Here is a 27,017-nt window from a genome sequence, read left to right as displayed (position 1 = left end):
GTGTTGGTTTTAATGGTACATGTATCTGAGGCCTTCGTGCGCCATGAGAAAAGAGAAATGAATGGATGAGGACACGATCAGATGCCTTTGCGATCAAAGCAAGCTGCTCATGGGTGCCGCAGCAAAATTTGAGAATCGTGCGGTCAGTGTGTGTATTAGCTTGTATGAAGTGACGTATTAAACTACGCGTTTGGTAAGGCCAGCGAGAGCTGGCATTGCACGCTACAGGGGATTAGATTACACTTTCACAAAAAATTTATAGTCTACATTTGCCAATGTAATGGGCTTGTAACCCTCCACAGAGCGCAGCTTGTCTGCATCAATACTTTTTAAAATTATAATTGTGGGGCTTTTGTTGGAGATTAGGGATGGACCCTTGAATCAAACTGCGAAAACTTGCAGTAGAAAGGTACTCAGAACAGCTTCAGTGCTTTGTAAAAGTAAATAAATAAATAAATAAATAAATAAATAAATAAATAAATAAATAAATAAATAAAAGTCGGGTAAAATATTCCATCGGGACCAGGTGCTTTCGACACATGCGACGACTACAACTCAAGAAGGCAGCGGCAAATGCCCCTCAAAAGAAGCATTTGCGTTTCGGCTGGAGGACCAGCTTTTTTCAAGTCTCCAGCCGAAATTAAATCCTGTTATGTTTTTCAATTTCTGGTGACTTTATCCTATACTGATCATACATACGCACTTAACACCCTGCATCGTGGCCGGTGGCAGTTAATTGCGAGAGGTTGCTCGGGATGGGCAACCTGGGTCTCAACTCAACCCAAGCAACCCCAGTCCCGCCTATGGCAGCACCTGCCATAGCAGGGCAGTGGCGCATCGCTTAACCGCTGTACCAAGTGTGGTACGAGGGCTCCCAGGGATCTATGAATGTAAAGTAGATAACGACCAAATCCGCATATATGGGAATTAACATCAGCATCCAAACAACTGCTTTTCGTGGACACTGCATATCAACAACGGAACCCAAGTGAAAACAGAAGTGCTATCGCAACTAATTATAATTAGGGTTATTCGTTTTCGGGTTTTATATTTTTTCAAATTCGGGAGGTAAAAATCGGGCGTTATTTTTCGGCTTGATAATAGGGGAGAAATCGGGTTTTTCGTGGAAAAACTGCGAAGTTCGGGTTTTATCGGGTTAAATTTGCAAACTAATAATTTATTCGATTTGCTCTAACCGGTGGGTAACAATTAGGGCTATATTTTGGGCTGCTTTCAAGAAAGTATTGCAAAATTTGGCGTTTCTTTGGTAATTAATTATTACTCGCAGTGAGAGGCAATGGTCAGTTTTGAGAAAAGAAACATTTTATTCACGAGGGCTGGTCATCGACGTTCTACACGTACTTATTAACATACATAATCATCTGCATGCGCAACATCTCGGTTTCCATCCGAGACCTCTCTTGTCTCTGCAGGTACCTTAGCTGAGAGAACGTTCGCTCAACGTCACAGCTGCCATTAGCTAGGCACAATGACAACGCTGCATTTGCTAGCTGCCTTGTCGGCCGCCTTGGCTGCCTCTAGCCTGCGCGCCAACTGGAGGCACAGCAATTCCATGGGTACAATTGTTTCAGAAATCGGGAAAAATCGGGTTTTACCCGATATTTTAGGAACACGTTCGGGGTGCAAAAATCGGGTAAAATCGGGTTTTACCCGAAAACGAACAACCCTAATTATAATTCGCGTTTGGCCTAACTACGCAAATCTACTTTTTTTTTTTTTTTTTTTACAGCATGGTCATTCGAGAAAAAAAAAATTGCATGTGATGCTACTATGTTTGGTTCGTTGCCCTGGCGGGCTGCCGGAAGGCCAAAATGGGTAAAGAGAAGAAAGTCAGCCTGTTATCATTCCGTTCCTTCAAGGAAACGCAGTGCTGAATTTGAATACCGCGCCGGTGGTATGCAGGGAAGCTTACACAAAATTTCTCTGCTGTATTCATATGCACACTGTGAGGGGCTTATTTTGATTGGAGTGCGAAAGGTGTAGGAGGGCAGCCGTCGCACAGTAAGAGCTAAAGAATGCTAAGATGTAGTGCGCGATCGGGCGTTTGAGAACAAAAGCGAAAGCAAACACCTGAGCGCGGCTGCAGCAGACGGGTCCGCGACCCGTTGGCAACGCCTCAGCGATTGGGTTGCAGAGTCGCGCGGCTGGGCAGCGATATCGGCAAAGGTGTCGGTATCGAGACGGAGTCGATGAGCGTACAGCGCCGAGCTGTAGGAACAATGGTATGATGAGAAGACATCCCACAGTGCCAACCGAAACCTACGTTTTCCGTCCGAGCTCCGCTAGCGCTAGCGCAGAGCAGCGCGCAGACGCACGGGCGGCCACTGAGATAGCCGTGCTCCCATTGGTCCGCACGCAGGCTCGTAGCTTCCCCTGTTAAGCGCGCCGCGATTGGCTGTCGAGGAAGCGTTGCGGTTTGTGGACTCCTCGAGAGTCTCCCGGCAAAATGTTGAAAACGCGGCTGGTGTTGTCTCTCGGGAAAGGCTGCGCGTAGCGCGTTCTTTTCCCACTGGAATACGCACGAAGAACGTTCGTCTACGGCCCAGCAATCCCGATGAGATGATTGTGAAGCAACCATGCCTACTAGTGGCTCTTCTCCTCTGCCTACGGAGCCCCCAGTCAGGTAAGGCAGCGACGCTTGCTCTCGCGCCTGTCACCGCTTGATGGCCGGTCAGTGCGCTAAGCCTAGCCGCGGCGCTGGGCGCACACCTCGCGATCACGACTGCGCTCTTTCGGCGCCCGGACACCGTGGATGCCGAGCAGGGGCTCCGCTACCCCGGCCGACGCTGGGGCAGGCGTCGTCGCTCGGGGCTGCATGTCCGCGGGGCCGCCTGGTTTCGCTGTGCTTTCTCCACGGGGGCGGGGACGCGCGCTCGTCTCCCTTGCGAACCTGTTTCTCCACTGGACGCTGCTGGTCCTGCAGCTTCGGCTATCAAAACGGCGCTGACCGCTAGATCGTCGCTTCCTTCGCGAGGGACGTTCACATCTGGTCGTCGCCGTGTCGTCCCTGCTACGCGGCTGTGCACAGCGCGGATTTTATCGCGTTGTTGCAGAAAATTGCAGCAACGTTAAGTACGCTTCACCTCTAGACACGATTACATCGAGCGATGTACTCCGCATGATCGCGTCGCCGTTGGGCTGCGCGAAGTTCTTTTCAGTGTTCGCAAAGAAGAAAAAAAAAATTGGAGGCCTTGTGGGGCTTGCAGCCCTACTAACGGGTGACCCCGGACGTCGTCGCCGAGTTGAGATCGAAAGCGCAACGGTGCTCTGGTCGGTTCTCGCGATCGCGTATGTTTGTCCGATCGAGCGTCTGCGCCCTCCAGAAGAGGGAAAGGGCGGATGCCGCCTTTCGCGACACGCGCTCGCTCGTCGCGCGTACGCGGCCCGCAGTTCGGTGAATACGCGCAGCATCCCGACAGGCGGGACAAGCGAGTGCTGCTGGAAAGAGATGACGATATTACGAACCACGGCGGCCGCGCGTTAGGCGCGCGCCTAGTGTGAGTGCGACGCTGCATCCCATGCATTGCTGGAGGAAGCGCGCGCGGATCGACGCCCGCAGTTGCGGGCGCGCGATGCGCCTCTCGCGTGCGCGCAGATATCGCGCCGGATCGGATATCGCGAGACGTGCCATCCTCCCCCTCGCCTGCCGCAGTCCCCGAAACAGCCGGACATGGGACGCCGCGTAGATGCGCGGCTCATATTGTTCGCACCCTCCTACGCAGGCATCCGACTTCGGTGGTGTGCAAGAACGATCTACGGGACTTGCGTTGGCGTTTTGCGCGCGGTGCCTCTGTCGCGTTTGTTGCTGCGTTTAGCGACCCCGAAGCTCTCCTGTTTTATCCCGGTCGCCGCAGCATACGATTTGCTTGCAGATATGGGCGGGCGAGAAGCATGCCGTATTTTGCGTGTGTTAGAGATTATATTTTGACTGCGTGTATCGATCGATCAGCCGGAGCCGTATACGAATAAGCTTGCTGCCGGTGCGTGTACGTGGACTACATTTCCAGTGCAGCGGTCTTCGCATTCGGCGTAGAGTCCAAGTGCAGGCTTTTTATCTCTTAAGATTACGTTGAAGCTATATCAATAACTTGCCGATGTGCGCGCGGATATGATGGGCTGCCATCCCTAGCGAAAATTCTGATAGGATAACCTGTTAAGAATCCTATCAGTTCTGTCTATTGCATTATGAAACGATACAACTAATACACTGATAAAATTCCTTTTAGTTCTATTCTGGATGTACCAGCGTTATTCTGCGTATATAAGTATATCAGTGTATTAGAGTATTCGTATTAGTGTACCAGATCTATGGCGCCTATCAGTACCTATATGTGTTGTATAGGTGTAGTATGTGCATCGAGGAGAAACAAGCTTTCTCGGCAGCCAAGAAAATAAGTAAAAAACAATCTTTCTGTATTATCACAAAAGGCAGTACATATGATTCAAATGATGAAGCAAACAATTTGTGAAGGAATGCATAATAAAAATCTACACAACAAAATTAATGTACCAAGCAGTTCAAAAACGACTAATAAATTGATCACATTTAAAACAGCAAAGGTTTTTACATTGAATAACAATGAAACCCACATCGTATTCACACCTGCCTTGTCCTGCAGGAAACAAAAAAAAATGCTGTGAAGAAAGTATTAACCCAATAAAAATCAACCACACCAACAGGAGGAGTGACAGAAAGTATTTCAAAACACTGCATATCCTGCAAGTTGTAAACCATAAAACAAACGAAAGGAGCCACTGACTAGAAATTCACTGTAAATGAACACATACCTTCTCGTCAAGAACACAACAGGAATAGCAGAAGGGTGATCACATTTAAAACAGGAATAATACTTTCGCATAAAACAGTAAAAGCTTGAGCCCAGAGTAGCAGGCAATAAAAGAAAACTGCTATAAGCAAACTACAAAAAGCAATCAACATCAACCACAGAACAGGTGGAGAAAAAAAATGCAAAATATCTCCGCACTCCTGAAAGACACAAAACTGAAGCAAACTTTGACTAGGAATTTACACCAGCGCTTTTCCAATTCGTGAAACATGTACCAAGCAGCCCGTATTTGCCCTCTTCTGTAATATTCTACCGGGCTTTATTAGTGTGTCAGTTGGAATTCTATATGTTGTATGAGGATCTCTGTTTTCTGTAAAAGACTGATACATCATCCTATCAGGTCTTGTACATGGCACAGTGAGATCTATCTGCTCCCTACCAGTCTGGTACTGAGTTCTATGGGTCAGGTAGGAATATAAATCAGACTAATAGAAGGACCTGTACGACCTACACATATTTTTAAGAGACTTGTAGAAATTTCTATCAGTTTTTTTGCTAGGGATAATTGAAAACGTGGAAGTCGAACAGGAATAAGCAGTGAGATTCCAATTGATCTGTGTTTTTCGAAGTGTGCAAAAAAGAACTTTGTGAGGAATTACAGAAACAGCATATGCCACAGCAGATGATTTCTGCTTCTTGTTCACAGTATTGGAGCAACGCTTTTACTGGTATATTTCACATCCATTCCTGCGTTTGACCCAGGAGTTTCCCCAGGAATTGAAATTAGGGGGCATGACTCTAAATTTCTAGGGGGTGGTGGATGGGGGGAGGGTGTAGCTGTAGTCATTTTTAATTTCTTATTTATGTCATTAATGGGTCATGCACTTTGGCTCCAACACTCGTGACAATGACTGAGAACAATTCACTTTATACAAGGAGCAATTATGAACAGACAAAAACCTAAAGAACAAGGACTACATAAAATGTGTCGAGAAGATATATGTGGCAGTTCAGACTGGTCGTAATGAACGTTATAAATCAATCTAGCTGTTGACGCCACTCGCGTAATGCAGGCGTGGAAAACGCTTGTAAGGTGTAGAAGTTCATGTGGAATTCGTGGTTCTATCCACCACAGCAGCGAGTTTGATTCTGCATATGGTGAAGGTACAGAGCAAGGAACAACGACAAAAGTACAGGATAGCACCTGTGTGTGTCTTTTTTCACTGTTTCTGCCCTTTTGTCTTTGTGCCTTGCACCATACATTCACCTTCCACCAAAAGCCAGCTATGGACGATGTATCTGTTTGCATACAAGTCCTTCTTTAGACAAAATTCCCCCTCGTGTGCTAGACAAAAATCGTTACGAATTAAGGGGGTACCTTCGGAAAAATAAGGGGGTATGTGCACCCCCCTTAGTGGGCATGTTGCACCACATAATATACTAATTCACTAGAGTAGATACTTGGGCATGTTGGTGTTGCTGATATACACATTGCCCGTGGAGCACATTCTTAAAGGGGAAAAGTTGAGAAAATTGGTATATTTCCATATGTAAAAAAATAAAACCATCGAAAAGAAGACTCCCATATGAAAATGAAGATGGGAAAAATAAAGGAAAATTGGTTTTGAGGAAATGGTGCAGTAGATCTCACCTATCTTGGTGGACACCTAAACCAGGAAGATAAAGAAGGAGTGAAAGAAGGAAGGAAGAGGTGCCATTGTGGAGGGCTCCCATGAAGAGATGGCATCATAATTTCTGATTCTTCATGGCTCATTATTTTAAAGCCTACTTTTTGTATAAAAGCTGTTTTATAAAACAAAAATAAGCTGTATAAAAGCCCATTTCTTCCTCTTGATTTTGACTAGGACGTCTTTAACGCACATTTGTTCCCTGACCCACTCTGCCCTCTTCCTGCCTCTTAATGTTACAAAAAGATGCTTTATAAAAAAAAACTGTATAAAAGCTCATTTCTTCCTCTTGATTTCGACTAGGATGTCATTAATGCACATTTGTTCCCTGACCCACTCTGCCTTCTTCCTTTCTCTTAATGTTACACCTATCATTTTCCTTTCCATAGCTCGTTGCGTGGTCCTCAATTTTGAGTTGAACCGTTTTCATTATCCTCCACGTTTCTGCCCCTTAGGTTCCCTTTCGAGACTGTTGAAGTTTACTTTGGTTTTCTGCATGTTAGTTTTTAGACCCACCATTCTGCTCTTTCTGTCTAACTCGTTGATCATGCTTTGCAGTTCATCTCCTGAGTGACTTAGCAAATCAAGTTACCAGCAAATCATAGATTACTAAGGTATTCTGCATTAACTTTTGTCCCCAACTGTTCCCAATCCAGGCCTCTGAATACCTCCTGTAAACAGGCAGTGAATAGTAGTGGCAAGATTTTGTCTCTCTACCTTACGCCTTTCCTTATCGGGATTTTATTGCTGACTTTATTGAGGACTATGGTAGCTGTGCAGCCGTTACAGATATCTCTTCCAGTATTTTTACATAAGGCTTTTCTGCACCCTGGTTCTTGGTTGTTCTGGCTCTATTAGTGATTACCTTAGTAAATACTTCATAGACTAAGGTAAGGTACTTCATAGACTACGATACATGAGGTTCGGCTCATGTATCGCAGTAGCGCGTCTAGTACACAGGTACACAGTGTATTTCGGTTTCCTTGTTTTTATTCTGTTCACTTAGTCTGTTTGACGTCGGATGATTTGCCTGTACTTCTTTTGCTTCCCGTTGGTCTTATTGAATTTTGTCCTCGTACTGTAATCGCCCTTTGTTGCTGTTATTTTGTTGTTACTACTTTGTAATTTTTTTTATCTTTGTGCACTCCTGCCTTGGTCACCAAAGGGCAGTTGGCAGTATTTATGAAATAAATAAATTAGTAAATAAATAAATAAATAAATAAATAGACATTAGACAGGAAGTTGAGAGGTCTACAAATTTTCCAAATCCTTGATGTCTCCTTTCTTATGGATTAAGTGGCGTAGATCCCCACATTCCATACCACAGGCCACACTCCTTGCACAATTCATCTGGGCACCCAAAACTGTGCCAAACTGTTCAGTTAAGTGAACAGCTGCATCCACAGTAATCCTGTCTGTCCAGAAAAACACCAGGTTATCTGCATAAGCTAATACTTTGAGTTCGCTGTCTTGGATACAGAAACCTCGAATGGCATCACTCTACAGAATGCTCATACATAGCGGCTGACATAGCATAAGTGGCGATAATGGACACCCCTGTTTGACAGACGGAAGAGATGGACACGGGGTGTGAAAGAGAACCATCCGCAAACAAGAGTTTGGAGCAATTATTGTAGCAAAGGTGTATTTCTTCATACACAACTGAACCAACATAACGTGTTGTAAAAGTGAGAACCGAAAATTGTGCCGGACATGTGATGAGAGGCCTTTGCAAGGTCAATATGAAGCATTGCTAGTTGTCCCTGAGAGTTGCTGCAAAACTGTAGAACTGTTTAGGCAATATGTAGGCCCCTCAAACGACACGTCTGATGAGGTCCAGTCACAGTCAACATTGCAAACTATAGCCGATTCGTAAAGACTTGCAAAAATCTTATAGTCTACATTAGATAATGCTTCTGTTCTGCGTTACTTCTTCATGCATGAAGGTGAACCTAGTGTATGCATTGCCTTGTGACTGTATGCTAATGACTAGGCGTGTCGTTAGAAAGGAAGGAAGAAATATAAATTCAAATATTAATATTCTTGCCTTCAAAGCACGGAGTAGTCTTAAGTGCCCTCCTTAATTTTTGAATCAGGTTTGTGCAGATAGCTGTCTACTGGTGTGTTTTTTATTCTAAACAATCCGTTGCCACGTGCACTCGCAAATAGGTGTTTCTTTTAATACTGCATATGTTGGGTGTTTCTTGCAGAGGCTTGACATGGATGCTTGAGTTAGGCACTTACTCACACCTCCACAAAATGTCCCAAATTTTCAGAAGTAGCATCCATATATCATCGGTAATATGCTTTCAGATTGAACATTTTGCAGTTTACAGTACATTCAGTATAAGGTGAGCAAATATGAATATCTCATGGATGTGTCAAATGTCCAAACAGCGTTTATACATTCAGTGTCAGGAGACTTGCGGAACATTGGTGGTGGGATCATGTGTATGTATTCATGCTATCTTCATAAAAACGTGCTTGTTGGCAGTGGAAAAGTAGCTTTGTGACAAGAATATGAATAGCATGTGTATCAAATTTAGGATCGTCAGAGAAATTCAACCGCCGCGGGTTCGATCCCGGCCGCGATGGTTGAATTTCTCTGGAAAAGAAATTCTAGAGGCCTGTGTGCTGTGCGATGTCAGTGCACATTAAAGAACCCCAGGTGGTCGAAATTTCCGGAGCCCTCTACTACGGCGTCTCTCATAGCCTTAGTCACTTTGGGACGTTAAACCCCTTAAACCAAACCAAACCATTAGAACTAATCCCTGCAAGGGTTGTACAGGAGCTGCAATGCATATATATTGGTCCAGTCATGTGAAAAGTACCTGCCCTGAGGTGTCTGATTGCATTCTTTGAGCTAAAGTTTGGTTACACCTCCAGTTTTTATGCCCTGCTTAAAGAATTTTTGTTTGGTTATTATATACGATGGTCAAGTGTGGAGTAGGCTGTCTTGGAGTGGGTGTGCTACAACATGAGTTGTGAAGCTTGATGTCAGCACCAGTGCACCTGCATACGTGATATGGTGAGAAATGCAAAAATAGATGCTGTTTATAAACCACTGTTAAAATTGGTGAATTGGTTTTTGAGGAAAGGAAATGGTGCAGTATCTGTCTGGCATATATTGGAGGACACCTCCCCATAAGGGAAGGGAAGAAGATAGGAGTGGAAGAAGGAAAGAGAAAGAGGTGCTGTAGTGGAGGTCTCCGGAAAAATTTTGTCCACCTTTAACATGCACTGACATGGTACAGCACAGGGGCGCATCTTGTGTTTTGCCTCCATCGAAACCCTTTCTCAGTTGAATTTTTTTTGTTCACAGAATACTGCAGGCCTTGATCCAGGCAGTAGGAGTGTACATTGCAAACAAAAAAATTGTACAGAATTTATAATACAAAATGGGCAAAAGCCATTGCACTTGAAATGCAACAATGAAAAAGTAGAATAAATTGTACTATAGTAATGATAAAGGAAACCTTATATCAGTGCAAAGAAAAACCATATATAAGAGTACACTCATGAAATGGAAGCAGAATAAAGGAAAGGTAAAAATTAGTTTGGCTGTTAACCCCCTGCTGTTTAAATATGTGCTTGTATTATAATATTGCGTAGGTCGTTCCACTCTATGTAGTTCAGGGGAAGAAGGGATATGGAATAAATTCATCCTGGGCAAATTAAGGTGTTAAGGGCACAGGGTAAGGCAAAATTAGAAAAAAATAGTTTTTTTTTCTTTTGAAATTTGAGAAGTTCCATTCTTTCTACACATGTTCCAAAATCGCACTTTCCTCAGAAAGCCATATTTCGGGCTAAAAAACGCTTTTTCCGAAACCAAGTAGTCAGCGGCCACGCCCCCTTTCCGGATATCCTCCGCGTTTATCGCCAATTTTTTCAACCAAAAAGTCCACCACCTGATTTTAAAGCTTGTCTGAAATCAGCTACATATAAAAAATTGTTTGCCAACAATTGTTCAGCTCTCTTTTTTAGCCAAGATAATCCTGAGACGCTGCGCACGTTTTTTCCACGTTTCTGCAACTTTCATGCAGCTATGTACGAGTGCTTTCCCTGCCGATGAGTATTGTACTTTGTGCCGGTGTTGGTTGTTGTTGATAAGAGGAGATGCCTAGAGGAAAGAACGCCTTCGGCAGGCGCGAATTTCACGGCAATCGTTACACTCATCGTGAAAATCAAAAGGATGTCCACGCCCTAATGAGACGCCGAACGCCAAACGCGCCAGCTCCTCGACATCGAAGCTTTCAAGATTTTCTGTGTGCTTCCAGGAAGTGGATGTGCTACAGAGCAGCAGCTAATATGCCTTAATGAACATGGACGGCATTTGTGCCGCAATTACACACAGTTGTGTGTGTAGACAGTGCGGTGGAAGGGTTGAGCTCACCGAAATTCAGACAAAGCACGTGTTTGTTAGGCTTCAAAGCACTGGACGCTGTTATTTCATTTAATGATGGTAGCATCGCATGGGCCAACGTTTTGAAGGTGTGTGGATTGAACCCAGGGCGCAGAACCATCGAGTGGCTGAGGGAAGCTGACCACAAGCGTAGGTACTTTGCGGACCGGGCAACACGACAGCTGACAAAAGAGGCCCGGCAAGCAAAATTACAAGCCCAAACGTTAAACATTGACTGCGACAGTGACTATGAAGTAGGGGGCTATTAAACCAATGGCTATGAATGTGTTTGTTCGAATAAAAAATTGTTTTTCACATCTTTTTTCACTTTAGGCTCAAATATCTCGAAACAGTGTTTCTTCTTACAAAGGTACCATTATTTCCAATGTCTTTCAAGACAGACAGCTGATTTTCTTTTGCAACCATCTACATAAGTGTTGGCAACTACTGAACTAGAATTAAGCAATTTCACTCAGTAGTGTTTCCGTTATGAATTTTCAAATGTGAAAAGAAAGCCGATATTTATGTACTACAGTTAGAAATTTCATTAAAAATAAAATTTTCAACACATTTCAATTATTCTAGTTCAGTAAAGAGAGCGCAAAATTTGGAACAAAATGATATATATATTACCATGGTACACCTATTAGTTTTCGAGAAACATGTACCTCAACATGCCCTAAAATGCATGGGAAGTATAGGGCTTACCCTGTGCCCTTAAGTTAAACAAATGTGTGTGCAGGGTCGGCCTTTTAGTGAGCGGTGTTAAATATGGGCTGGAGTCAATCTGATTTGTGGGTCCATGGTAGAGAGAGGGTGTGGTAGATGGTCCTTGGCGATCACAAAATGAACAAGGGAGGGGAAAACCTCAGGTTGCTTGAGCCAACGTTTCGACAAGAGGACTTGTCTTCATCTGGGCAAAGCGTTCATCATTGGCAGGGATTAAATAGGGCCTTCGCTCCGAGGAGGAAGGCCCCGGGGGTGGGGAAGGAAAGTGGTGTGAGAGGGGATGCGTGTCAGGAAGGGGAGGGAGGTGAATCTTGATTCGTTAAGCTGAAATATTGGAAAAACTTATATCCTGGGGGTGTGTAATGAACAAAGGCTTTGAAGGGGCTGCGACGGGGGGGTTGGCGCTGGGTGGACCTGAGTAAGGGTTACGAAAATTTTAGGCTTAGATACTTGCTTCTTGACTTTTGTTGCATGCCATAACAGCAGATATGGAATAGGCATGACCATACGTAACATAGAATATATAAAGCAGGTGACTCAGCACTGAATGTGTCAGTGTTGTTTCTAGTGAAAAGGTCCCAGATGGAAAGGTGAAGCTATGTAAATGAAAATCTACATTTCAAAAAAATGTAAATGGGACAGGACCTGAGGCTCAGCCCTCCCATAAGGATAAGAGTGCTCAGGGAAGCTCTAGCCCTCTCTGGCACAGATGTCAAGGTGCTAGCTATGGGAAGGTGGATTTTTCATAGTTGAGGTGATAATGGGTTCCCTTGAGATATTCGTAATGTGTAGCTTAAATATATCTCTGGATTTCAAGCATTGCCTTAGTCTCTGTGAGGTTTCTGGCATCATTACAGTCATTACCACATAAGATTACCTTGGTAATGGACACGAAAACAATGTTTTGTGGCTTGCTAGGTCTACTGTGTGCTCATGGTATCAAGGAAGAGTAAAGTTGTACGGTTTGCTGTAAAGATGTTATGCATAATCTTGTTCTTGTTGCGTAATGCCGTTTGAGGTGTATGAATCACGCATCCTAGTGTGCAGCTCGGGGAATGAAGAGGCCAGCCCCGCATAGTCAAATACAACTCACAAATGAAGAGGAAAGCACTCCTCAAAGGCGACCGTCCAGCCGAAGATGTAGACCTATCATGACATCACTGTCAAATGCTTTGCATCTGCTAGTGTGGTGCATGGCAAGCAGATATCAGGTGCAAGATGATTTGATCACAATGTTATGACGAGCTCAAATGTAGTGGCTGGAAAGTCAAAGCAAGCTGCGAAATGACTTGGAGCTCACTATACAACGCATAGCTTGCTCATTTCACTAAATTCAACTACATGTGTGTAGCAAAGGTGAACGTATGTGTCATATGAGAGCGGCCATAACTTACAAATCAGGTGAGGCAGCAGTGTTCATAAACAAAACTGGAAGGGACACTCAAGCGCCGCCTTAAGTGTATGCCCATGTATGCGGAATTGGTCACTCTCCACTTCTCATTCGCAGATTGCTGTGAATCATCATACCCTCCCTGGCGCAGTGGTGCAGCGGTTAAACTGCCCCGGCAGGCGGGGCTTGCGAGATCCAGGTTGCTTTTCTCGAGCAACCTCTCGCAACCAATCATTACTTTAACTTCCACCTGCCACGGTGGGCAGATTATAATGACATCACAAGGTCACATGACCTAGGCGGCAGATGCCTACCTACTTTTTCGTCGCCACCGGATCTTATGCAGAATGGGAGCCTTAACGCTATTGCTTTAAAAGGCTGCTACAACAGTAGCACCTGTGAAAACAATTGCAGCTATACTCCATCTCATATGCTGTTTGCAGCGCTGTGAGGGCTGCAGCGATCTGAGCCAATCAGAACGTTGTGAGCTATAAAATGTTCCTCTGCTCTCTTGCTGCACGACTGATGGTGCCATATCTCTGGGAAGGAAAGAAAGCCAGTCTCCAGCTGCTGCGCACAGGAGATTCTGCCAACTCGACGAGCGCCATGTTTGCGAATGGTGGTGCACCACTTCTCAGTAGGACTCCGCAGTGTTGTGTTTATAGAATCTAGTACTCTGTATACCTGTGTTCATGCGGACTTTGTCCGCTAGTTTAACCAGTGAATGAAACGATGGATGAATGGATGAAAGAGGTCTGCCTCACAGTGCTGCAAACAGCTTGCTGCTTTTTGTCAGGCATATGCATTGCTTTCACAGCCTGGACAGTTTGAAAGCAGGGCTGTGCCTATCGTGGAGTGTGCCTACCGCTCGACTGCATGCCACGAGTGGGCAATCAGCTAGTTGGCCATGTGTGCATCTATATATATATGGGCTGCATGAAACAACGAGATGCCGTGGCGAGGCAGCTGCAAGCCGTGTTTGGACGTGGCCACGTGGTCCACGTTTACCCTTCGTGCTGGTGCAAAAACAAACGAGGGGGGCTCTTTTTGAGGGAGTGAGTTTGCCTCTTTCACCTGACGCACGCCTGCTTTTCTGCTCAATTTTTGCAGCTGCTGGATGTTGGATCACAAAACTTTTGGACATTCTCGGTCCAGGCTTTTGAACCCGCAAAGTCACTCTTGCGAATACAGAAATTAAATCAGGGGATGTGTTATTCTTCAAAGACATGTAACAGACATACGTATGAATTAAGATTGCACCTGAACTACGGTTGTACACGTTAACGGTCAATGGGCGCAGCAAAGCATCCTCTAACGCTGGCCAGTCGCCTGAGATGCACTTTATTTATTTTTATTTATAGATACTGCGATCTTAAAGATAAGACCATAGCAGGGAGGTTATACCGTATTTTCCGGTGTATAAGACGCGGCTTTTTTTCAAAAATCTTGCTTGTGCGTCCTATACAAGGGTGCGTCTTATATGCGATTTTTTTTTTTTTTTTGTGAGTTCAGAAGTTACTCAGGTTCACGTGCAAGCTTTTTTCACCGAAATATATCACTACCAATGATGCGGTTGTAACACGGTTAATACTTCCATACCGGGACCGCGGTGTGTAACTTTTTTAGATGAACTTTATCATGAAACGGCGGGGATGACGACTTCCGGGTTCATAAACATGCAGCCGTTTCGGAGGCCCCAAGCAAAATAAATATGAAATGCCAAAAGGTGGCGACAATTGTGCTTCTCGCTTTTGTCAAGACAAGCCAAGACAAGCCGGCATTTTTTTTATTCATCCTTTGCAACTTTGTTTGCTCCGCGTATACGTAGTACGTACATAGTGCAAAGAGAATGTTTCAGCTGCGTTGCCTCCAGAAATGGGCAAACTTTTTGATAGCGCATCCGAAGATTAAGACTTCGAAGGTTTTAAATAAAAATGTAATGTTGTTATGGACATAAGGAGAGTTCTTTCGTTTTTTTCTTTTTTTGCAAGAATGTGGGCAGGTATGGCGGGAGTGTTGCCTTTTTCGATTACTTCGCGTTGTTTAATAACCTCTCACAGGTACGGTGCATTTTGGTGATGGTCGCACAAGCATGTTTAATTAATCCTTACTAGCCTAACAGGGTAAATTGGGTTGCGTCTTATACATCAGTGCGTCTTATATACCAACTTTTCCAGTTACAGCCTGCATATATGGCGGGTGCGTCTTATACAAGGGTGCGTCTTATACACCGGAAAATACGGTACACATAATTTCACAGTAACACAAAAGGACGTAATAAGCAAAAAAAAATATATACAGCAGGCAAGGCGTCACCGACAACGAAATTACTACACCATACTACAGTAGTATATAAACGTTAGAAAAACGACATCACAGAGGTGTCATCCCGCACAAGCGCATAATAGAAATATTCAAGCAATTGAGTGAGCCAGGTCAAATCACCAAGTTATCATTCTGTACAGCACCAACTATTGTAGCTGTGACTCAAACAGTAACAACAAATTCAATGTAACTACATGATCGGCAAGGTTATTCCATTCTGTAATGGTTGTAGGAGAGTAGGAATACTAATAGCAGTTAGTTCTTGCTGAAAAAGATTTTATTGAAAGGGAATGTCGCATACGTGTAGCATAACCACTAGAATAACAAACTAGTAGCGAGATGTCAGTATTGTATTGCCCGTTGATCAACTGGAAAAAGAATCAAGCTACAAATAAGATTCCTATCAGTAACTGATAGTAAGCCACTTTTTCTGAGAAGGTCAGTAATGGAGGAGTGGCCACAAGAATTACAGATAAATTAATAAATCTATACTAAATCTATAATATGCACTCATGCAAGTTTGAGTATAGATATCGTACTACCGCGGAAAAAAAAATTTATGGGATGCGTATTCTCGAAAAGATAGTAGCTCGTTCCTGGATTTTCAGGCAACGGGATTTCGTGACTGCACCGAAACAAATTTTTTTCCGCACGCTCGTGTCACAATGAATTAATTCTTCAGAGCACACGCTGACGACTGTGCAGGACGCAAAAAATGTGACTTCATTTCAACAGTTGCGCCGCACTTTCAGTTGTGAGTTTGATTCGCGCTGTCGTGCGCGGTTTCTGTAACGAAGCATCGGTGTCGTTCACTAGCTGAATTCGAAGTTTCATTTTACTCTAACCTGTGCCACTTCAGTTTTGTTATGATCATATGCATTTACGCCCCGCCGCGGTGGCTCAGTGGTTACGGCGCTCGACTGCTGACCCGAAAGACGCGGGTTCGATCCCGGCCGCGGCGGCTGAATTTCGATGAAGGCGAAATTCTAGAGGCCCGTGTACTGTGCGATGTCAGTGCACGTTAAAGAACCCCAGGTGGTCGAAATTTCCGGAGCCCTTCACTACGGCGTCCCTCATAGCCTGAGTTGCTTTGGGACGTTAAACCCCAATAAACCAAGCATTTAAACCAGAGAAAAGCATTCCAAACGCACGAGTGGTTGCAGTAAATTTAAACAGCGCACGCAGGTAACCTAGCAGAGGCGATGACCGTACATGCTAGATGGCGCAGCTCACGGGACTAGGGTGTAAGGGGCTGTTCGATCCCTTTTTCCCCGCCCATTCTTTTCCAGTGCGTTGTTGTGGTGGGGGAACGTTTTATTTTGGCGGTCATGGGAAAACGCCGACCAGGTGGTACCAACATGGTGCTGGAGCGAATCGGAGGCCAGAACCATCACAGTTGCCCTCAGCGCTGAGCGGCCGCATTTTTACAGCGAAGCTGGTGGTACATGAGCGGCGGCATCATTGGCGTAACGTCACATGACCACGAGATGCTACATGACCGGTGACGTCACCGGCAGCGAGGGACCATCCGAGCGCGCTCCGCATAGCTGCGCACTCATTATTTTTTATTAGGGAGCAGTTGTGATTTTGAGCGCAGGCCATGAGGTCATAAGGCAAAAGCTGTACAGCTTTCCCAGAAGCTTTGCACTTGAAAAAAGAATCTAGGAAAATCTACTCCACCTTGGGAGTTTCCCCTAAATACATTGGACTAATACCCGTGCCACATAGACAAATTTAATGCCATTAAGTGCTTACTGTATTAATTTTTGGTGCCATTCACATGATGCCATGCACGTGCATTAGCCTTACTGCCATTCGCGACCTACTGAGTTCGCCACATTTAACTCATTCGCCCTGAGCAGTGTGTACTCTTGTCCCTATTCCACATGCAGAAAAGCGTGCAATGTTTTTTGTAACAACTTCCCATCCAGTAGCATATGGCTTAGTCAGATAATGCGCCTATATGCTACATTTTTTATGCGAAGGCTGCCATTTTTACCGGCACTTCTGACAGGTGCACTCGGCTTGTGTGCTCACATGCGAGTTTTTGGTAACCTTTTCAGCTTGTCGAGCAAGCAGTGGTATTTTCTGAAAAATAATTTTTATGTTACATTTGAATGACATTTCTGAGATATTGTGCTCATTAACACTGTTTATATTCAGGTAAAATTTTTGACTTTGTTGCAGGTGTTATCGTCACCGCGACTTTCGTTAATGATATTAAATCTAAACAAGTAGCACCAGCTCTGAAATTAATGGCATTAACAAACTTAAGGCCTTAAGCATTTACTGTCATTTCTTCTGCGCATGTGGCAAGAGTATAACGCCATTCCTGCTTTGAATTGTTGATTGATTCCGCCTTCCTTTACCATCTACTAACCATCCTGGCTAGGTTAGCTGAATTGGTAGGGTGACTGCTTTGACTAGGCGGTGGCCCCTGGTTTGAGTCCCATACCAGGACGAATTTTCCTTCAACTGCAAAGTTTCTGAGAAGCCTGTATATCTTTCCCTTTCGACCATATGGCTGTGCTCAGGTGGACATCAACAAGTAAATACTCCTTAATTGAAAATCTGCTCATCCTTGGGTATTTCCCTAAATACATTAGGCTAGCCTTGAAAGGGATTTTCAATGTTGCATTTGTAGTACATATTGTTGCACTTTGTCCTTCATGTCTTCAATTTTGAGAAGTTCGCCATTAACAACTTCATTTAATTCAGTTTTCTCTAAAAAAACAAACAACGATTAATGTTTTTAAGTTGACTTCCTTTTAGTTTCTCATTTGTAACTAATGTCATTATAGGATATCATGAGACAGTGCAGTTACAGCCTGATGTCGTCTGTAATAAACTTCTGCTGTAACTATTTACGGGCATAAATGCTAACCATTTTTCTTAGTGTATTTTTAACATGATCCTTTAGGAAGTCTCTTCGAGAATTTTCTTAAAGCTGCTTTTGTTTAGCACCCTCTTGCTCAGTTTTCTGCATACAATTCCACTTACTAAGCTTAATAAAAAAGCATTAAGGATATTAGGGTATAAGAGTCAGTTCTGCTCAAAGTTGCCTAGCATTACATTGTGCGGGCAAATATTTAGCTAAGATAGGAAGTACAGTTCACATAGCTGATTTCAACTTTCGTCACGTTGCTCCTGCAAAATATTGATTATCAGAGCTGACTAGGGTATGCGTAAACGTCATTTATAGCATGAAAATTCAAGTTGCAGCTCTTCATTAGATGGTTCATGATGGCAGCTAAAAACTGATAGCTTAAATGGAAATTTGTTTCTCAGTTTGTTTCTTTTTGAAGTCTTTGAGCCCTTGCTCACTGCTTTGGTGCTTGAAGCCAATATCTGTGCTGTTTGTACTTGGCTGGAGAATGCACCTTTTTCTTCGTAACACTCAATGAGACGCCACACTGTGCATTCATTTTGACAACGCTGAATAGTCATGTGTCCATAGCAGCAAAAGCAATGTGAGAGGGTAGTATGAATTCTTCCCAACTTAGTGAACATGTCCATCCCGCCACACAGTGTTTAGTGCCTTCCTTGTGACAAAAGCTACAGCGGTGCCTTTCCATCTGTTGTCTTTCCTGGGATGAAATGGCTGCAGCCCCATTGCTAACCTAGGAACAGCTATGTGACCTGTAATTACACCTTTCTGTGGATGGATTTACTTCTGACTGCTGCAAGCCTAGCTCTGGATGGGACATAACAGATTTGAACAGCATTTGTGCTAAAGTATTGACACTCATAATGGGTCCATTGCATGGTTGCAGAAAATGGCGAGAATTTATTGCACATTATCTACTTGCCAAGCCACACCTAATATGTCTTCATCAGCCGGTGCAGAATACTGTGTGTGTTTCAGTGACGTCGGCAGGAAACTCCTCTGTAGTGGAAAGCCTCAGTGCCACAGAAACTGTGCTTGTGCCGATAGTAATTGTGGGAAGCCTGTCTGCAGGATCACTGTACATCAGATTGTTGTGCCAGACCTTTGCCCCTGTGCACATCCTTTTCAGCATTGTGCTGCTCTCAGTTTCATCTGGCTCAGCACCTTGAGAAGATGGTGTTGCGAAAAAAATCTTCCCTAAATCGGATGAACAAAATTGGCATGTGGGTTATGGGACTGGAAATCGTATCTAGCTGGAAAATGTCCACTTCCAGCTAGCTCCAGCTGGAATCTTTTCCACTTCGAGGTGGAAAGTGCTATTTCCAGTTACTCCAGCTTGAAATGCAGCCGGAAAAGTGCTTATCTAGTTGGAGTTTTTGTTTCCATGCTTGTATCGAAATCTGTTAATTTCTTGCTGACATATTCTGTGTTTGTTTATTTATTTATTTATTTATTTATTTATTTATTTATTTATTTATTTATTTATTCATTTATTCATTTATTTATTTATTTATTTATTTATTTATTTATTTATTTATTTATTGTACCCTCAGGGCCCGAAGGCATTACAGAGGGGAGTGGGAATACATAAAAAAATTCAGTCTAAACGGCAACAACAAGAGAAAACAAAAATAAACCAGGAATACATGGCAAATTGAAAACACAGGGAGGCAATGAGATTAGAATGCAGTGGGGATATATTAAAACAGTGTGTAGACAGTGAAAGGCAATTTCCATACAGTAATAAATGACACATACTCAGAAAGAAACATTAAGGACTTGACGAAATGCATTGTTATCAGAAATACCTGCGATGTCGTGGGGAAGGTGATTCCAGCTGGCACAAGTTCGGGGTATGAATGAGTCATGAAAACATTTGGTGTGACAAGATGGGATTCCAACTTTATGACAGTGATCAACGCGTGTTGATATGTAACATGGTCTTGACAGTAACTTAGGATTGAGAAAGCTGTTGTGGTAAATTTTATGAAAAAGACACAATGAGGCTATTGATCTGCGGTGGGAAAGAAGTTGTAGGGACAAACTTGATTTCATGGCGGTTACACTGCTTGTTCGGTGATAATTAGAAAGAATGAAACGGCACGCGCGGTTCTGCACAGCTTCCAAATCTGAAACGAGTGAATCGATGCCAGGACTCCAGACAGATGCAGCATATTCTAACTTGGACCGTACCAATGTTTTATAAAGTAATAATTTTATTGAACTAGATGAACGTGAGAAATTTCTGCGAAGGTACCCATGCATGCGATCAGCGTGATTGTGACCCATAGCTAGTGGGGCGTGAGGCTGAGCGGGACACCTCTGTTGTTGTGTGGTCTGTGCAGATGCGTCTGGGCTGCCACCTCAGGAGCCGGAACACATGACCGCCTTGCTGGGGCAGGATGTGATCTTGCACTGCCCCTTCGAATACCCCGATGGCATGCCCGTGCCCTACCTGGTCCAGTGGCACAAGAAGGACCACAAGATACCCATCTACATCTGGTGGGCACTCACTGTTCACATCCATGGTGCTTGCTCCTTTGGCCCTGTGTTTTGGTGTGGTGGTTTTGTAAAGCAAGCTAGAAGCCTTATTAAAGATACAAAGGTGGAACTAGGACCATTCAGAACATGAAGTAATGGGGACTAAATATGTGCCCTCGTGAAGATAGGTATTCATTTTTGTACTTTAAGTATTTTATATTTGTTTACTGCTGGTTCTACTCGTATTATCTAGTCACTTTTTGTTTTCAGGTAAAACCTAATTTTATGGAAGTCATGCATCTGAACTTTAAGTATTTTATATTTGCTTACTGCTGGTTCTACTCGTATTATCCAGTCACTTTTTGTTTTCAGGTAAAACCTAATTTTACGCAAATCATGCATCTGAATGAAATTTCATAAAAATTTGTAAGCATAAAATTTGGTAAGCCAGATTTCTACATAGAAAGGTGCCCTTAAGAGACTGTAGCTTGCCAAGGCAGAAAATTGAATATACCATGTGGAAAAAAAGCAGGCACCTTGGCCCTGCCCTATAGGGTAGTGTTTACAGTTAATTGCTGACGGTCGACTTGCTTTACTGTTTACCGCCCACTGCATTGCTTAGCTCAGAATAGGTTCGAAATGTACCCGTTACTCATGTATAGTACCGAAACATGATAATAATGTTACCTCTTTGCATGAGTCAAATGGTGGTAGATTGTTCTTAGGATCAGCAAATATAGAACAGTGCGAAAAAGACGGGATGGGTGGAGAACACACACACACAAACACACATAAAGTGCCTTTGTGTTCTTCTCCTGTCCCATCTTCTTTGCGTTGTTTATAGTTGCTGATCCTACGAACCAACTAAGCCAACATCATGCCCTATTTCAGGACATTGTTCTAAAGGGGCATTGTGATGTTTTCCTCAGTGCTGATTAATGTGGTTAAATGGAATACTCGTGTGTTCCAGAGGTCAGTGCAAAAAGAATTATTGAAATTCCACTTAGAAAATGAAAAATAATAAGATCAGGCAAAAACACGTTTCACTCACCCAGTGCTGAGGTTGGACGTTACCAGTCAGAACCGTGCCTTGCACATGCACAGTGGAAGCTTGCATGCAATTGTTGCCTCGCCAGGGAAGCCCACAGCTGCTTGTTTTGATGCCGTCGTCCCTCTGCACATTCATCATAGACAGGGCTGGGATAGGCACGGATGACAAAGGAATCTCCTGATAATTTTTTTTGTTTTGGCAGGATTGGAAGGTTAACATCGCTCCCCCACACCACCCCTACCGTCCTCCGCAACCTTACCTCCTGTCCGCCTTTTCTCTTCACATTTTTGGGCAAGGTGTGTCGGCCGGCTTTTCTTTTTCTTTTCTATCTCGGTGTGGTTTGAACAGCGCTCGCCTCCGCAAAAGTTTGAAGCGAAATGAAATGTGCCGCCCGTAGCATTACTCTTATTAGAGTTTGTTTGCTTTTACTGCTTCTTTTCAGTTTTTATCACATGCAAAAAACTTACAGCGCTCAGAGACGTCATATTTTGGGTCTGTTTTCACACAATCACGTAACTGCATTCAGTTTGGATGCCCAGCCGATCAGAAAGGCAGGCAGCGCCCAATCTGGTTGCCACCCCATTTCTGTTGCCAAAAATTACCAGTTGTCAAAAATTGTTGCCAAAAATCACAGTTTACTGTCACAATGTACTGGGGAATAATGGTGGGGATTGGCATCCATTCTATGCCCACTGCCATCATTGTTGTTAGCCTTGCTCCAAAGGCTGAGCATTTTATTCTTCCTTCTGTGTATAATGTGTTTGTCGCTTGAAAAACTCAAGGACTATATGATACGAAGAAGGTGCTCATTGTGTGTCTTTGTATCTTTTGGTCCTTGTGTTTTCTCACGCTGTTTTTCATAATGTCAGCATTGGCTCATTATGCTCAGCAGTGCAAATGTTTCGTTGAGGCGTCAAGCAGGAGGACACGTCTTTTACAGGTACGACGGCTACCCTCCACACGCGGCCGACGACTACAAGGAGCGCATTTCCCTTTCGGGCCAGTCATCACTGAACCTGACAAATGTGCGTGAATCAGACAAAGGCTGGTATGAGTGCAAGGTCTTCTTCCTGAACCGGGAGACCATTCGCAATGGGACCTGGATCTACCTGGATGTGCTGGGTGCGTGCCTCACTTGAGCCATTTTGTGCACAATGCTTCTTACTTGAGTGACCTTCTGTGATCCTCGGAAACTATTGTAAAAAAATGCAGATTGGACATGGAAGAGAGGCAGGCTTCTGCTATCAAAGGGTGAGGCCGCAGTAAAACATATGCCACCTTGGGAGACTCCCCGGAACATTGTGGGCTAATGTAGTCGCTGATATTTTTGGCCTCACTGTACCATCTGCCAGCTCTCCTGGTTAGCTTATGTACTGTGCAATATCAGTGCACGTTAAAGATCCCCAGGTGGTCGAAATTTCCGGAGCCCTCCACTACGGCGTCTCTCATAGCCTTAGTCGCTTTGGGACGTTAAACCCCATAAACCAACCAACCAACCTATTTGTTGGAGTGACTTTCTAAGAGTGGTAATGGTCCTGGGTTTGAGCTGTATATGTCGACAAATTTTTGTTAAGACTGCAAAATTTTGAGCACTCTCTATAGCTTTATTTCTTAGGCATGTGGCTATGTACAGGTAGATGTTACTTGCCATTATTCCCTTTTTGCCCCCCCCCCCCCCCCCCCCCCCCCCCTTTTTGTGCCTTGAGTGTAAGAACAGCGATTTTTTGTAATCACAATGTCAACCCTAGGAAAAATGTGTGTTTTGTGAAGCATAAAGGGCAGAAATAAACTGAGATCTGTGCCCTCTGCTGTTGCTGGGTTCTGACCAAGGTGTGACCCATGCCTTTGCGCAGCACCACCACACTTCAAGTCCAAGCCAGAGCAGATCATCTATGTGAAGGTGGGCGAGTCGGTGGTGCTTCCCTGCGAAGCCGAGGGCACCCCACCCCCCACCATCATATGGTACAAGGTGAGCTGTGTAGCATCCTTTGCTGTCGGCACCAAGCAGAGGGAAAATTAAGTTTCAATCGGAGGTAGTCTGCCTTGAAAAGCCGCTGGCATAGTCCATATCAACCATGGTAAAATGTTTGCTTCTACTCTATGTCTCAGTACAGAGAACAAAGAAGTATTCTCGAAATGCAGACTCAGGTCTGAGTTCCTGTATGGAGTAACTGTATGCTTTTTGTTGCACCAGAAATCATTCTGGAAACTTGTGTTCTCGGAAAAGCACCTTTAATTGTCTTGGATGAACTATCATTTTTAATGCAACAGCATTTAGGACCATGTTTCCCAGTTCTGCAGTGTTTTCAGTGTTGGTGATGCAACATCAAGGAGGAAAGAGAGGAGGAAAGATGGGTAGCGCTGTGCCGAGTGCTGCATCTAAGATTTGTGGTGCCCTCTGTCTCTGCTTAGAGGCCTGAACTAATGCTTGCGCCGTTTGCCGCGTCGGGGATTTGTGGCGCCCTCTGTGTGTAGTAGCATGAACTACTGGTACCTGCACCATTTTCACCTCCTCAAATGGCTGTCACCGATTGTCATGCTATAGACCAACACCAGTCTGTGACAAAAGTAAGGTGCGATGGCACTGCTGTCGCCGAATGGGATGACTGGGGAAAAACTTGGTGGTGAAAAATAGGCTTAGCGCTCATAGGAATACTACATGGAAGCAAAAGTTTTCAAAGCAGTTTTCTGATTTCACAGTGCATCTATTATCTTGACCTTTCATGAAGAACAATGAAATTCATCCTAGGAGAAACTCTGAAACTAAGAAACGTCATTTCGACAGCGATGTTTTTTTAAAACACCTAGGCATGAGGATGACTCTCGGCTGGAGGTACGGAACAGGAGCGCTGCCCTAGAAACACATGTAAGCAAAACATCCGGCAATCTTTTTCTCATTTCATAGATTACTCATGGAGGTGGCTGCTTGTTAACAGGTGGCGAGTACTTTGAAGAAGAGTGCGACCAAGTATGCAACGTCGTTTCGAAGCAGTCTTTGTGAAATGCCACGGTAAATGTGTGTTCTGAAGCCGGACATACCCCAAAAGGTGCTCTATGCACTGGGTGTTTCCCCAAATTGTGCAAGCTTCTCGTGCAGTCCCCCCCGCTTTGTTTGTAAACATGGTGTTGGTCTATACAGACATGATACTTCCATTGGCAAGTTTTTTTTTTTTTCAGGTGAATAAAAAAAGTGCAGTGGTAGTCACATTGTTAGGCAGTGTTCTAGAATTCTGAATGTGCTGTTGATGACACAGAATGAAAATGGAAAATGAGGACTGCGCCAGCACGAACAGCAAGTAATCTATCTTTCAGTGAGATGCTGGCCACGCTGGTTGGCTATTTCCCTCGACGCTCCACTGACTCAGGCCTCTTTCATGCAGGACAACCTTCCCCTTGAGGAGAACAGCAACATCCAGATCCACCCAACAGAGCTGCGCATTTCCAGCCTGCGGCAGACAGACGTGGGCGACTACACCTGCATGGCTCGAAACTCCGAGGGCAGTGACTCTGCGCTTGCCAAGGTCATCGTCGCTGGTGGGCTGCTGGAATTCGCTCAGCTCGTTTCACTACTGAAGTCACTCGGGCTTCGTGTGTGTTGCATGGCTTAATTTGTGCCTGTGTGACAGAAAAGCATCTCTCTCATCGGCTACAGTAGCCCATCACTGCAAACGGCAGGCAGAGAATGAAGTGCATGTTTGTGCTCAGCAAAAGGAAAGCCTCCATAGAAAGGAAAGCTGAATGACTTTTTCAGTTACAAAGAATAAATAGCCAGGGTATTGTGTTGGGATGAGATGTTGAAATTGTTGGGAATGCCATGCAGAAATCCTTCATTGGAAAATCAGATTAGTTTTCATTTTGTCACAAAAAAATGTAAAAAGAAATGTATTGTGCAAATATGACCGCACCTTCTCAAAGAGTTTTTTATGAATTCGCCGTGTACAAACCCATTTTAAAAAAAACTGATCACTTTATTAGTTCATTCCGAACTGATATAACTGTTGGTCTCTGCTTGTGCTAACTCGAGGCAGTAATCTCGTTTAGTCCAGTAGGTGCCAGACAAACTCTTTTTCCAGAATGTGATAACTGACTAACGGGGGCTGGATGCTCAAATATACAAGATATGTGATGTGTTCAGTCAGGTGGTTGCACCTGCGTGTAGTGCACTGAACTCTACTACTCTGACTATAGTGTGCCTTAGTGGCACACAGCCATGAGGGGCTGGTTATATTTCACCAATTATTTATTTTTTCATATTTATTTATTTATTAATACTGCCAATCCCTTTTTCAGGGATTTTTACAGTAGTGGGTTTTGTCCGCAGACAAAGCAGTTGACCAGGCATAAACACTATTTCAAGTATGCAAAAAGGACAGTGAAAATTGTGGGGACAATGGGAAGAGGCATTGGAAAAAGGCAATACAAAGATAACACATGAATAATCATCACTTTTCCACTTCATAAATGGTCACGAGAAGTGCAAATAAATACATGGAAATACAAATACATAAAAATACACCCATATGTCTTGTGGGAAGTGAATGCTGGCCAGGAGGTGCTTTATTTATTTATTTATTATTAGTACCTCAAATGCCCCTTAGTGTGGGAATTACATGAGGGATGGGCATAACGTTCAAGTGAAGAGTGGTTCGATGGCAGTCTTGAAGGAATGTGGGTCGGAGTGGTGCACAGCGTCGACAGGCAGTTTGTTCCAGTCCCAAGTGGTCTGAACAAAAAACGAACAAAGATGGGCTGTGGTCTGTGCTTGGGGCGGATAGACGGCTTTAGGATGGCTGGTGTGACTTGATTGTCGGTGAACTGGTAAGATTGCTGAAACATTGAGTGGCGTATGGTAGAAGTTGTGAAAAAGGCACAGCCTGAAGATGCAGCGTCGCTTTTCAAGATTAGTAAGATTAGCCCGTGATTTGAGTGCAGTGACACTGGAATGATAGGAGTTGTCTTTAGTTTACTGAGTTGTCAGTGCGCCCACCTGGCTATTGAAAGAAACATAGCAAATGGCAAGAGCTGTGTCCCTGGTATAGTGACTTCTCACTCGGTGTGTCCAGCATCTTCAAACCACTGTGCGTATGCAGTTCTGGTTTTGGTAGAAAGCGGGTTCCCATGCCTTGAAATATGTAGTAGCATGCAGCATGGCAGAAGTATTTACATGCCTTACTGGAAGCTATTTTTTCTGTATGCTAGGCACTGGTGTTAGTGCGGAAAGCTTCAGTGCAGGTTTCGTGCTGCCTGCCTTATGAT

At 44.1% G+C, this 27,017-nt stretch overlaps 1 protein-coding gene across 3 annotated transcripts in view; it reads left to right on the top strand.

Moving 5' to 3' along the window:
• Positions 1–2,259: 2,259 nt before the first annotated feature.
• LOC149340024 (protein turtle-like) overlaps positions 2,260–27,017 on the top strand; it is a 65,255-nt gene continuing 40,497 nt past the window's right edge. For all 3 annotated transcript variants that reach the window (XM_089548769.1, XM_089548768.1, XM_089548767.1), the window contains exons 1-5: positions 2,260–2,644; positions 20,575–20,731; positions 22,702–22,883; positions 23,615–23,730; positions 25,142–25,295. In XM_089548769.1, the coding sequence (XP_089404895.1) occupies positions 2,581–2,644; positions 20,575–20,731; positions 22,702–22,883; positions 23,615–23,730; positions 25,142–25,295 (673 nt within the window). In that variant the 5' untranslated portion in view covers positions 2,260–2,580. The remainder of the gene's footprint in view (positions 2,645–20,574; positions 20,732–22,701; positions 22,884–23,614; positions 23,731–25,141; positions 25,296–27,017) is intronic.

The sequence above is a fragment of the Amblyomma mixtum genome, chromosome 6, assembly GCF_055824585.1.
Source record: "Amblyomma mixtum isolate Tamu chromosome 6, ASM5582458v1, whole genome shotgun sequence".
Lineage (NCBI taxonomy): Eukaryota > Metazoa > Arthropoda > Arachnida > Ixodida > Ixodidae > Amblyomma > Amblyomma mixtum.
Note: the sequence above shows the minus strand (reverse complement) of the source record. Positions and strands in the feature narration are given on the sequence as shown.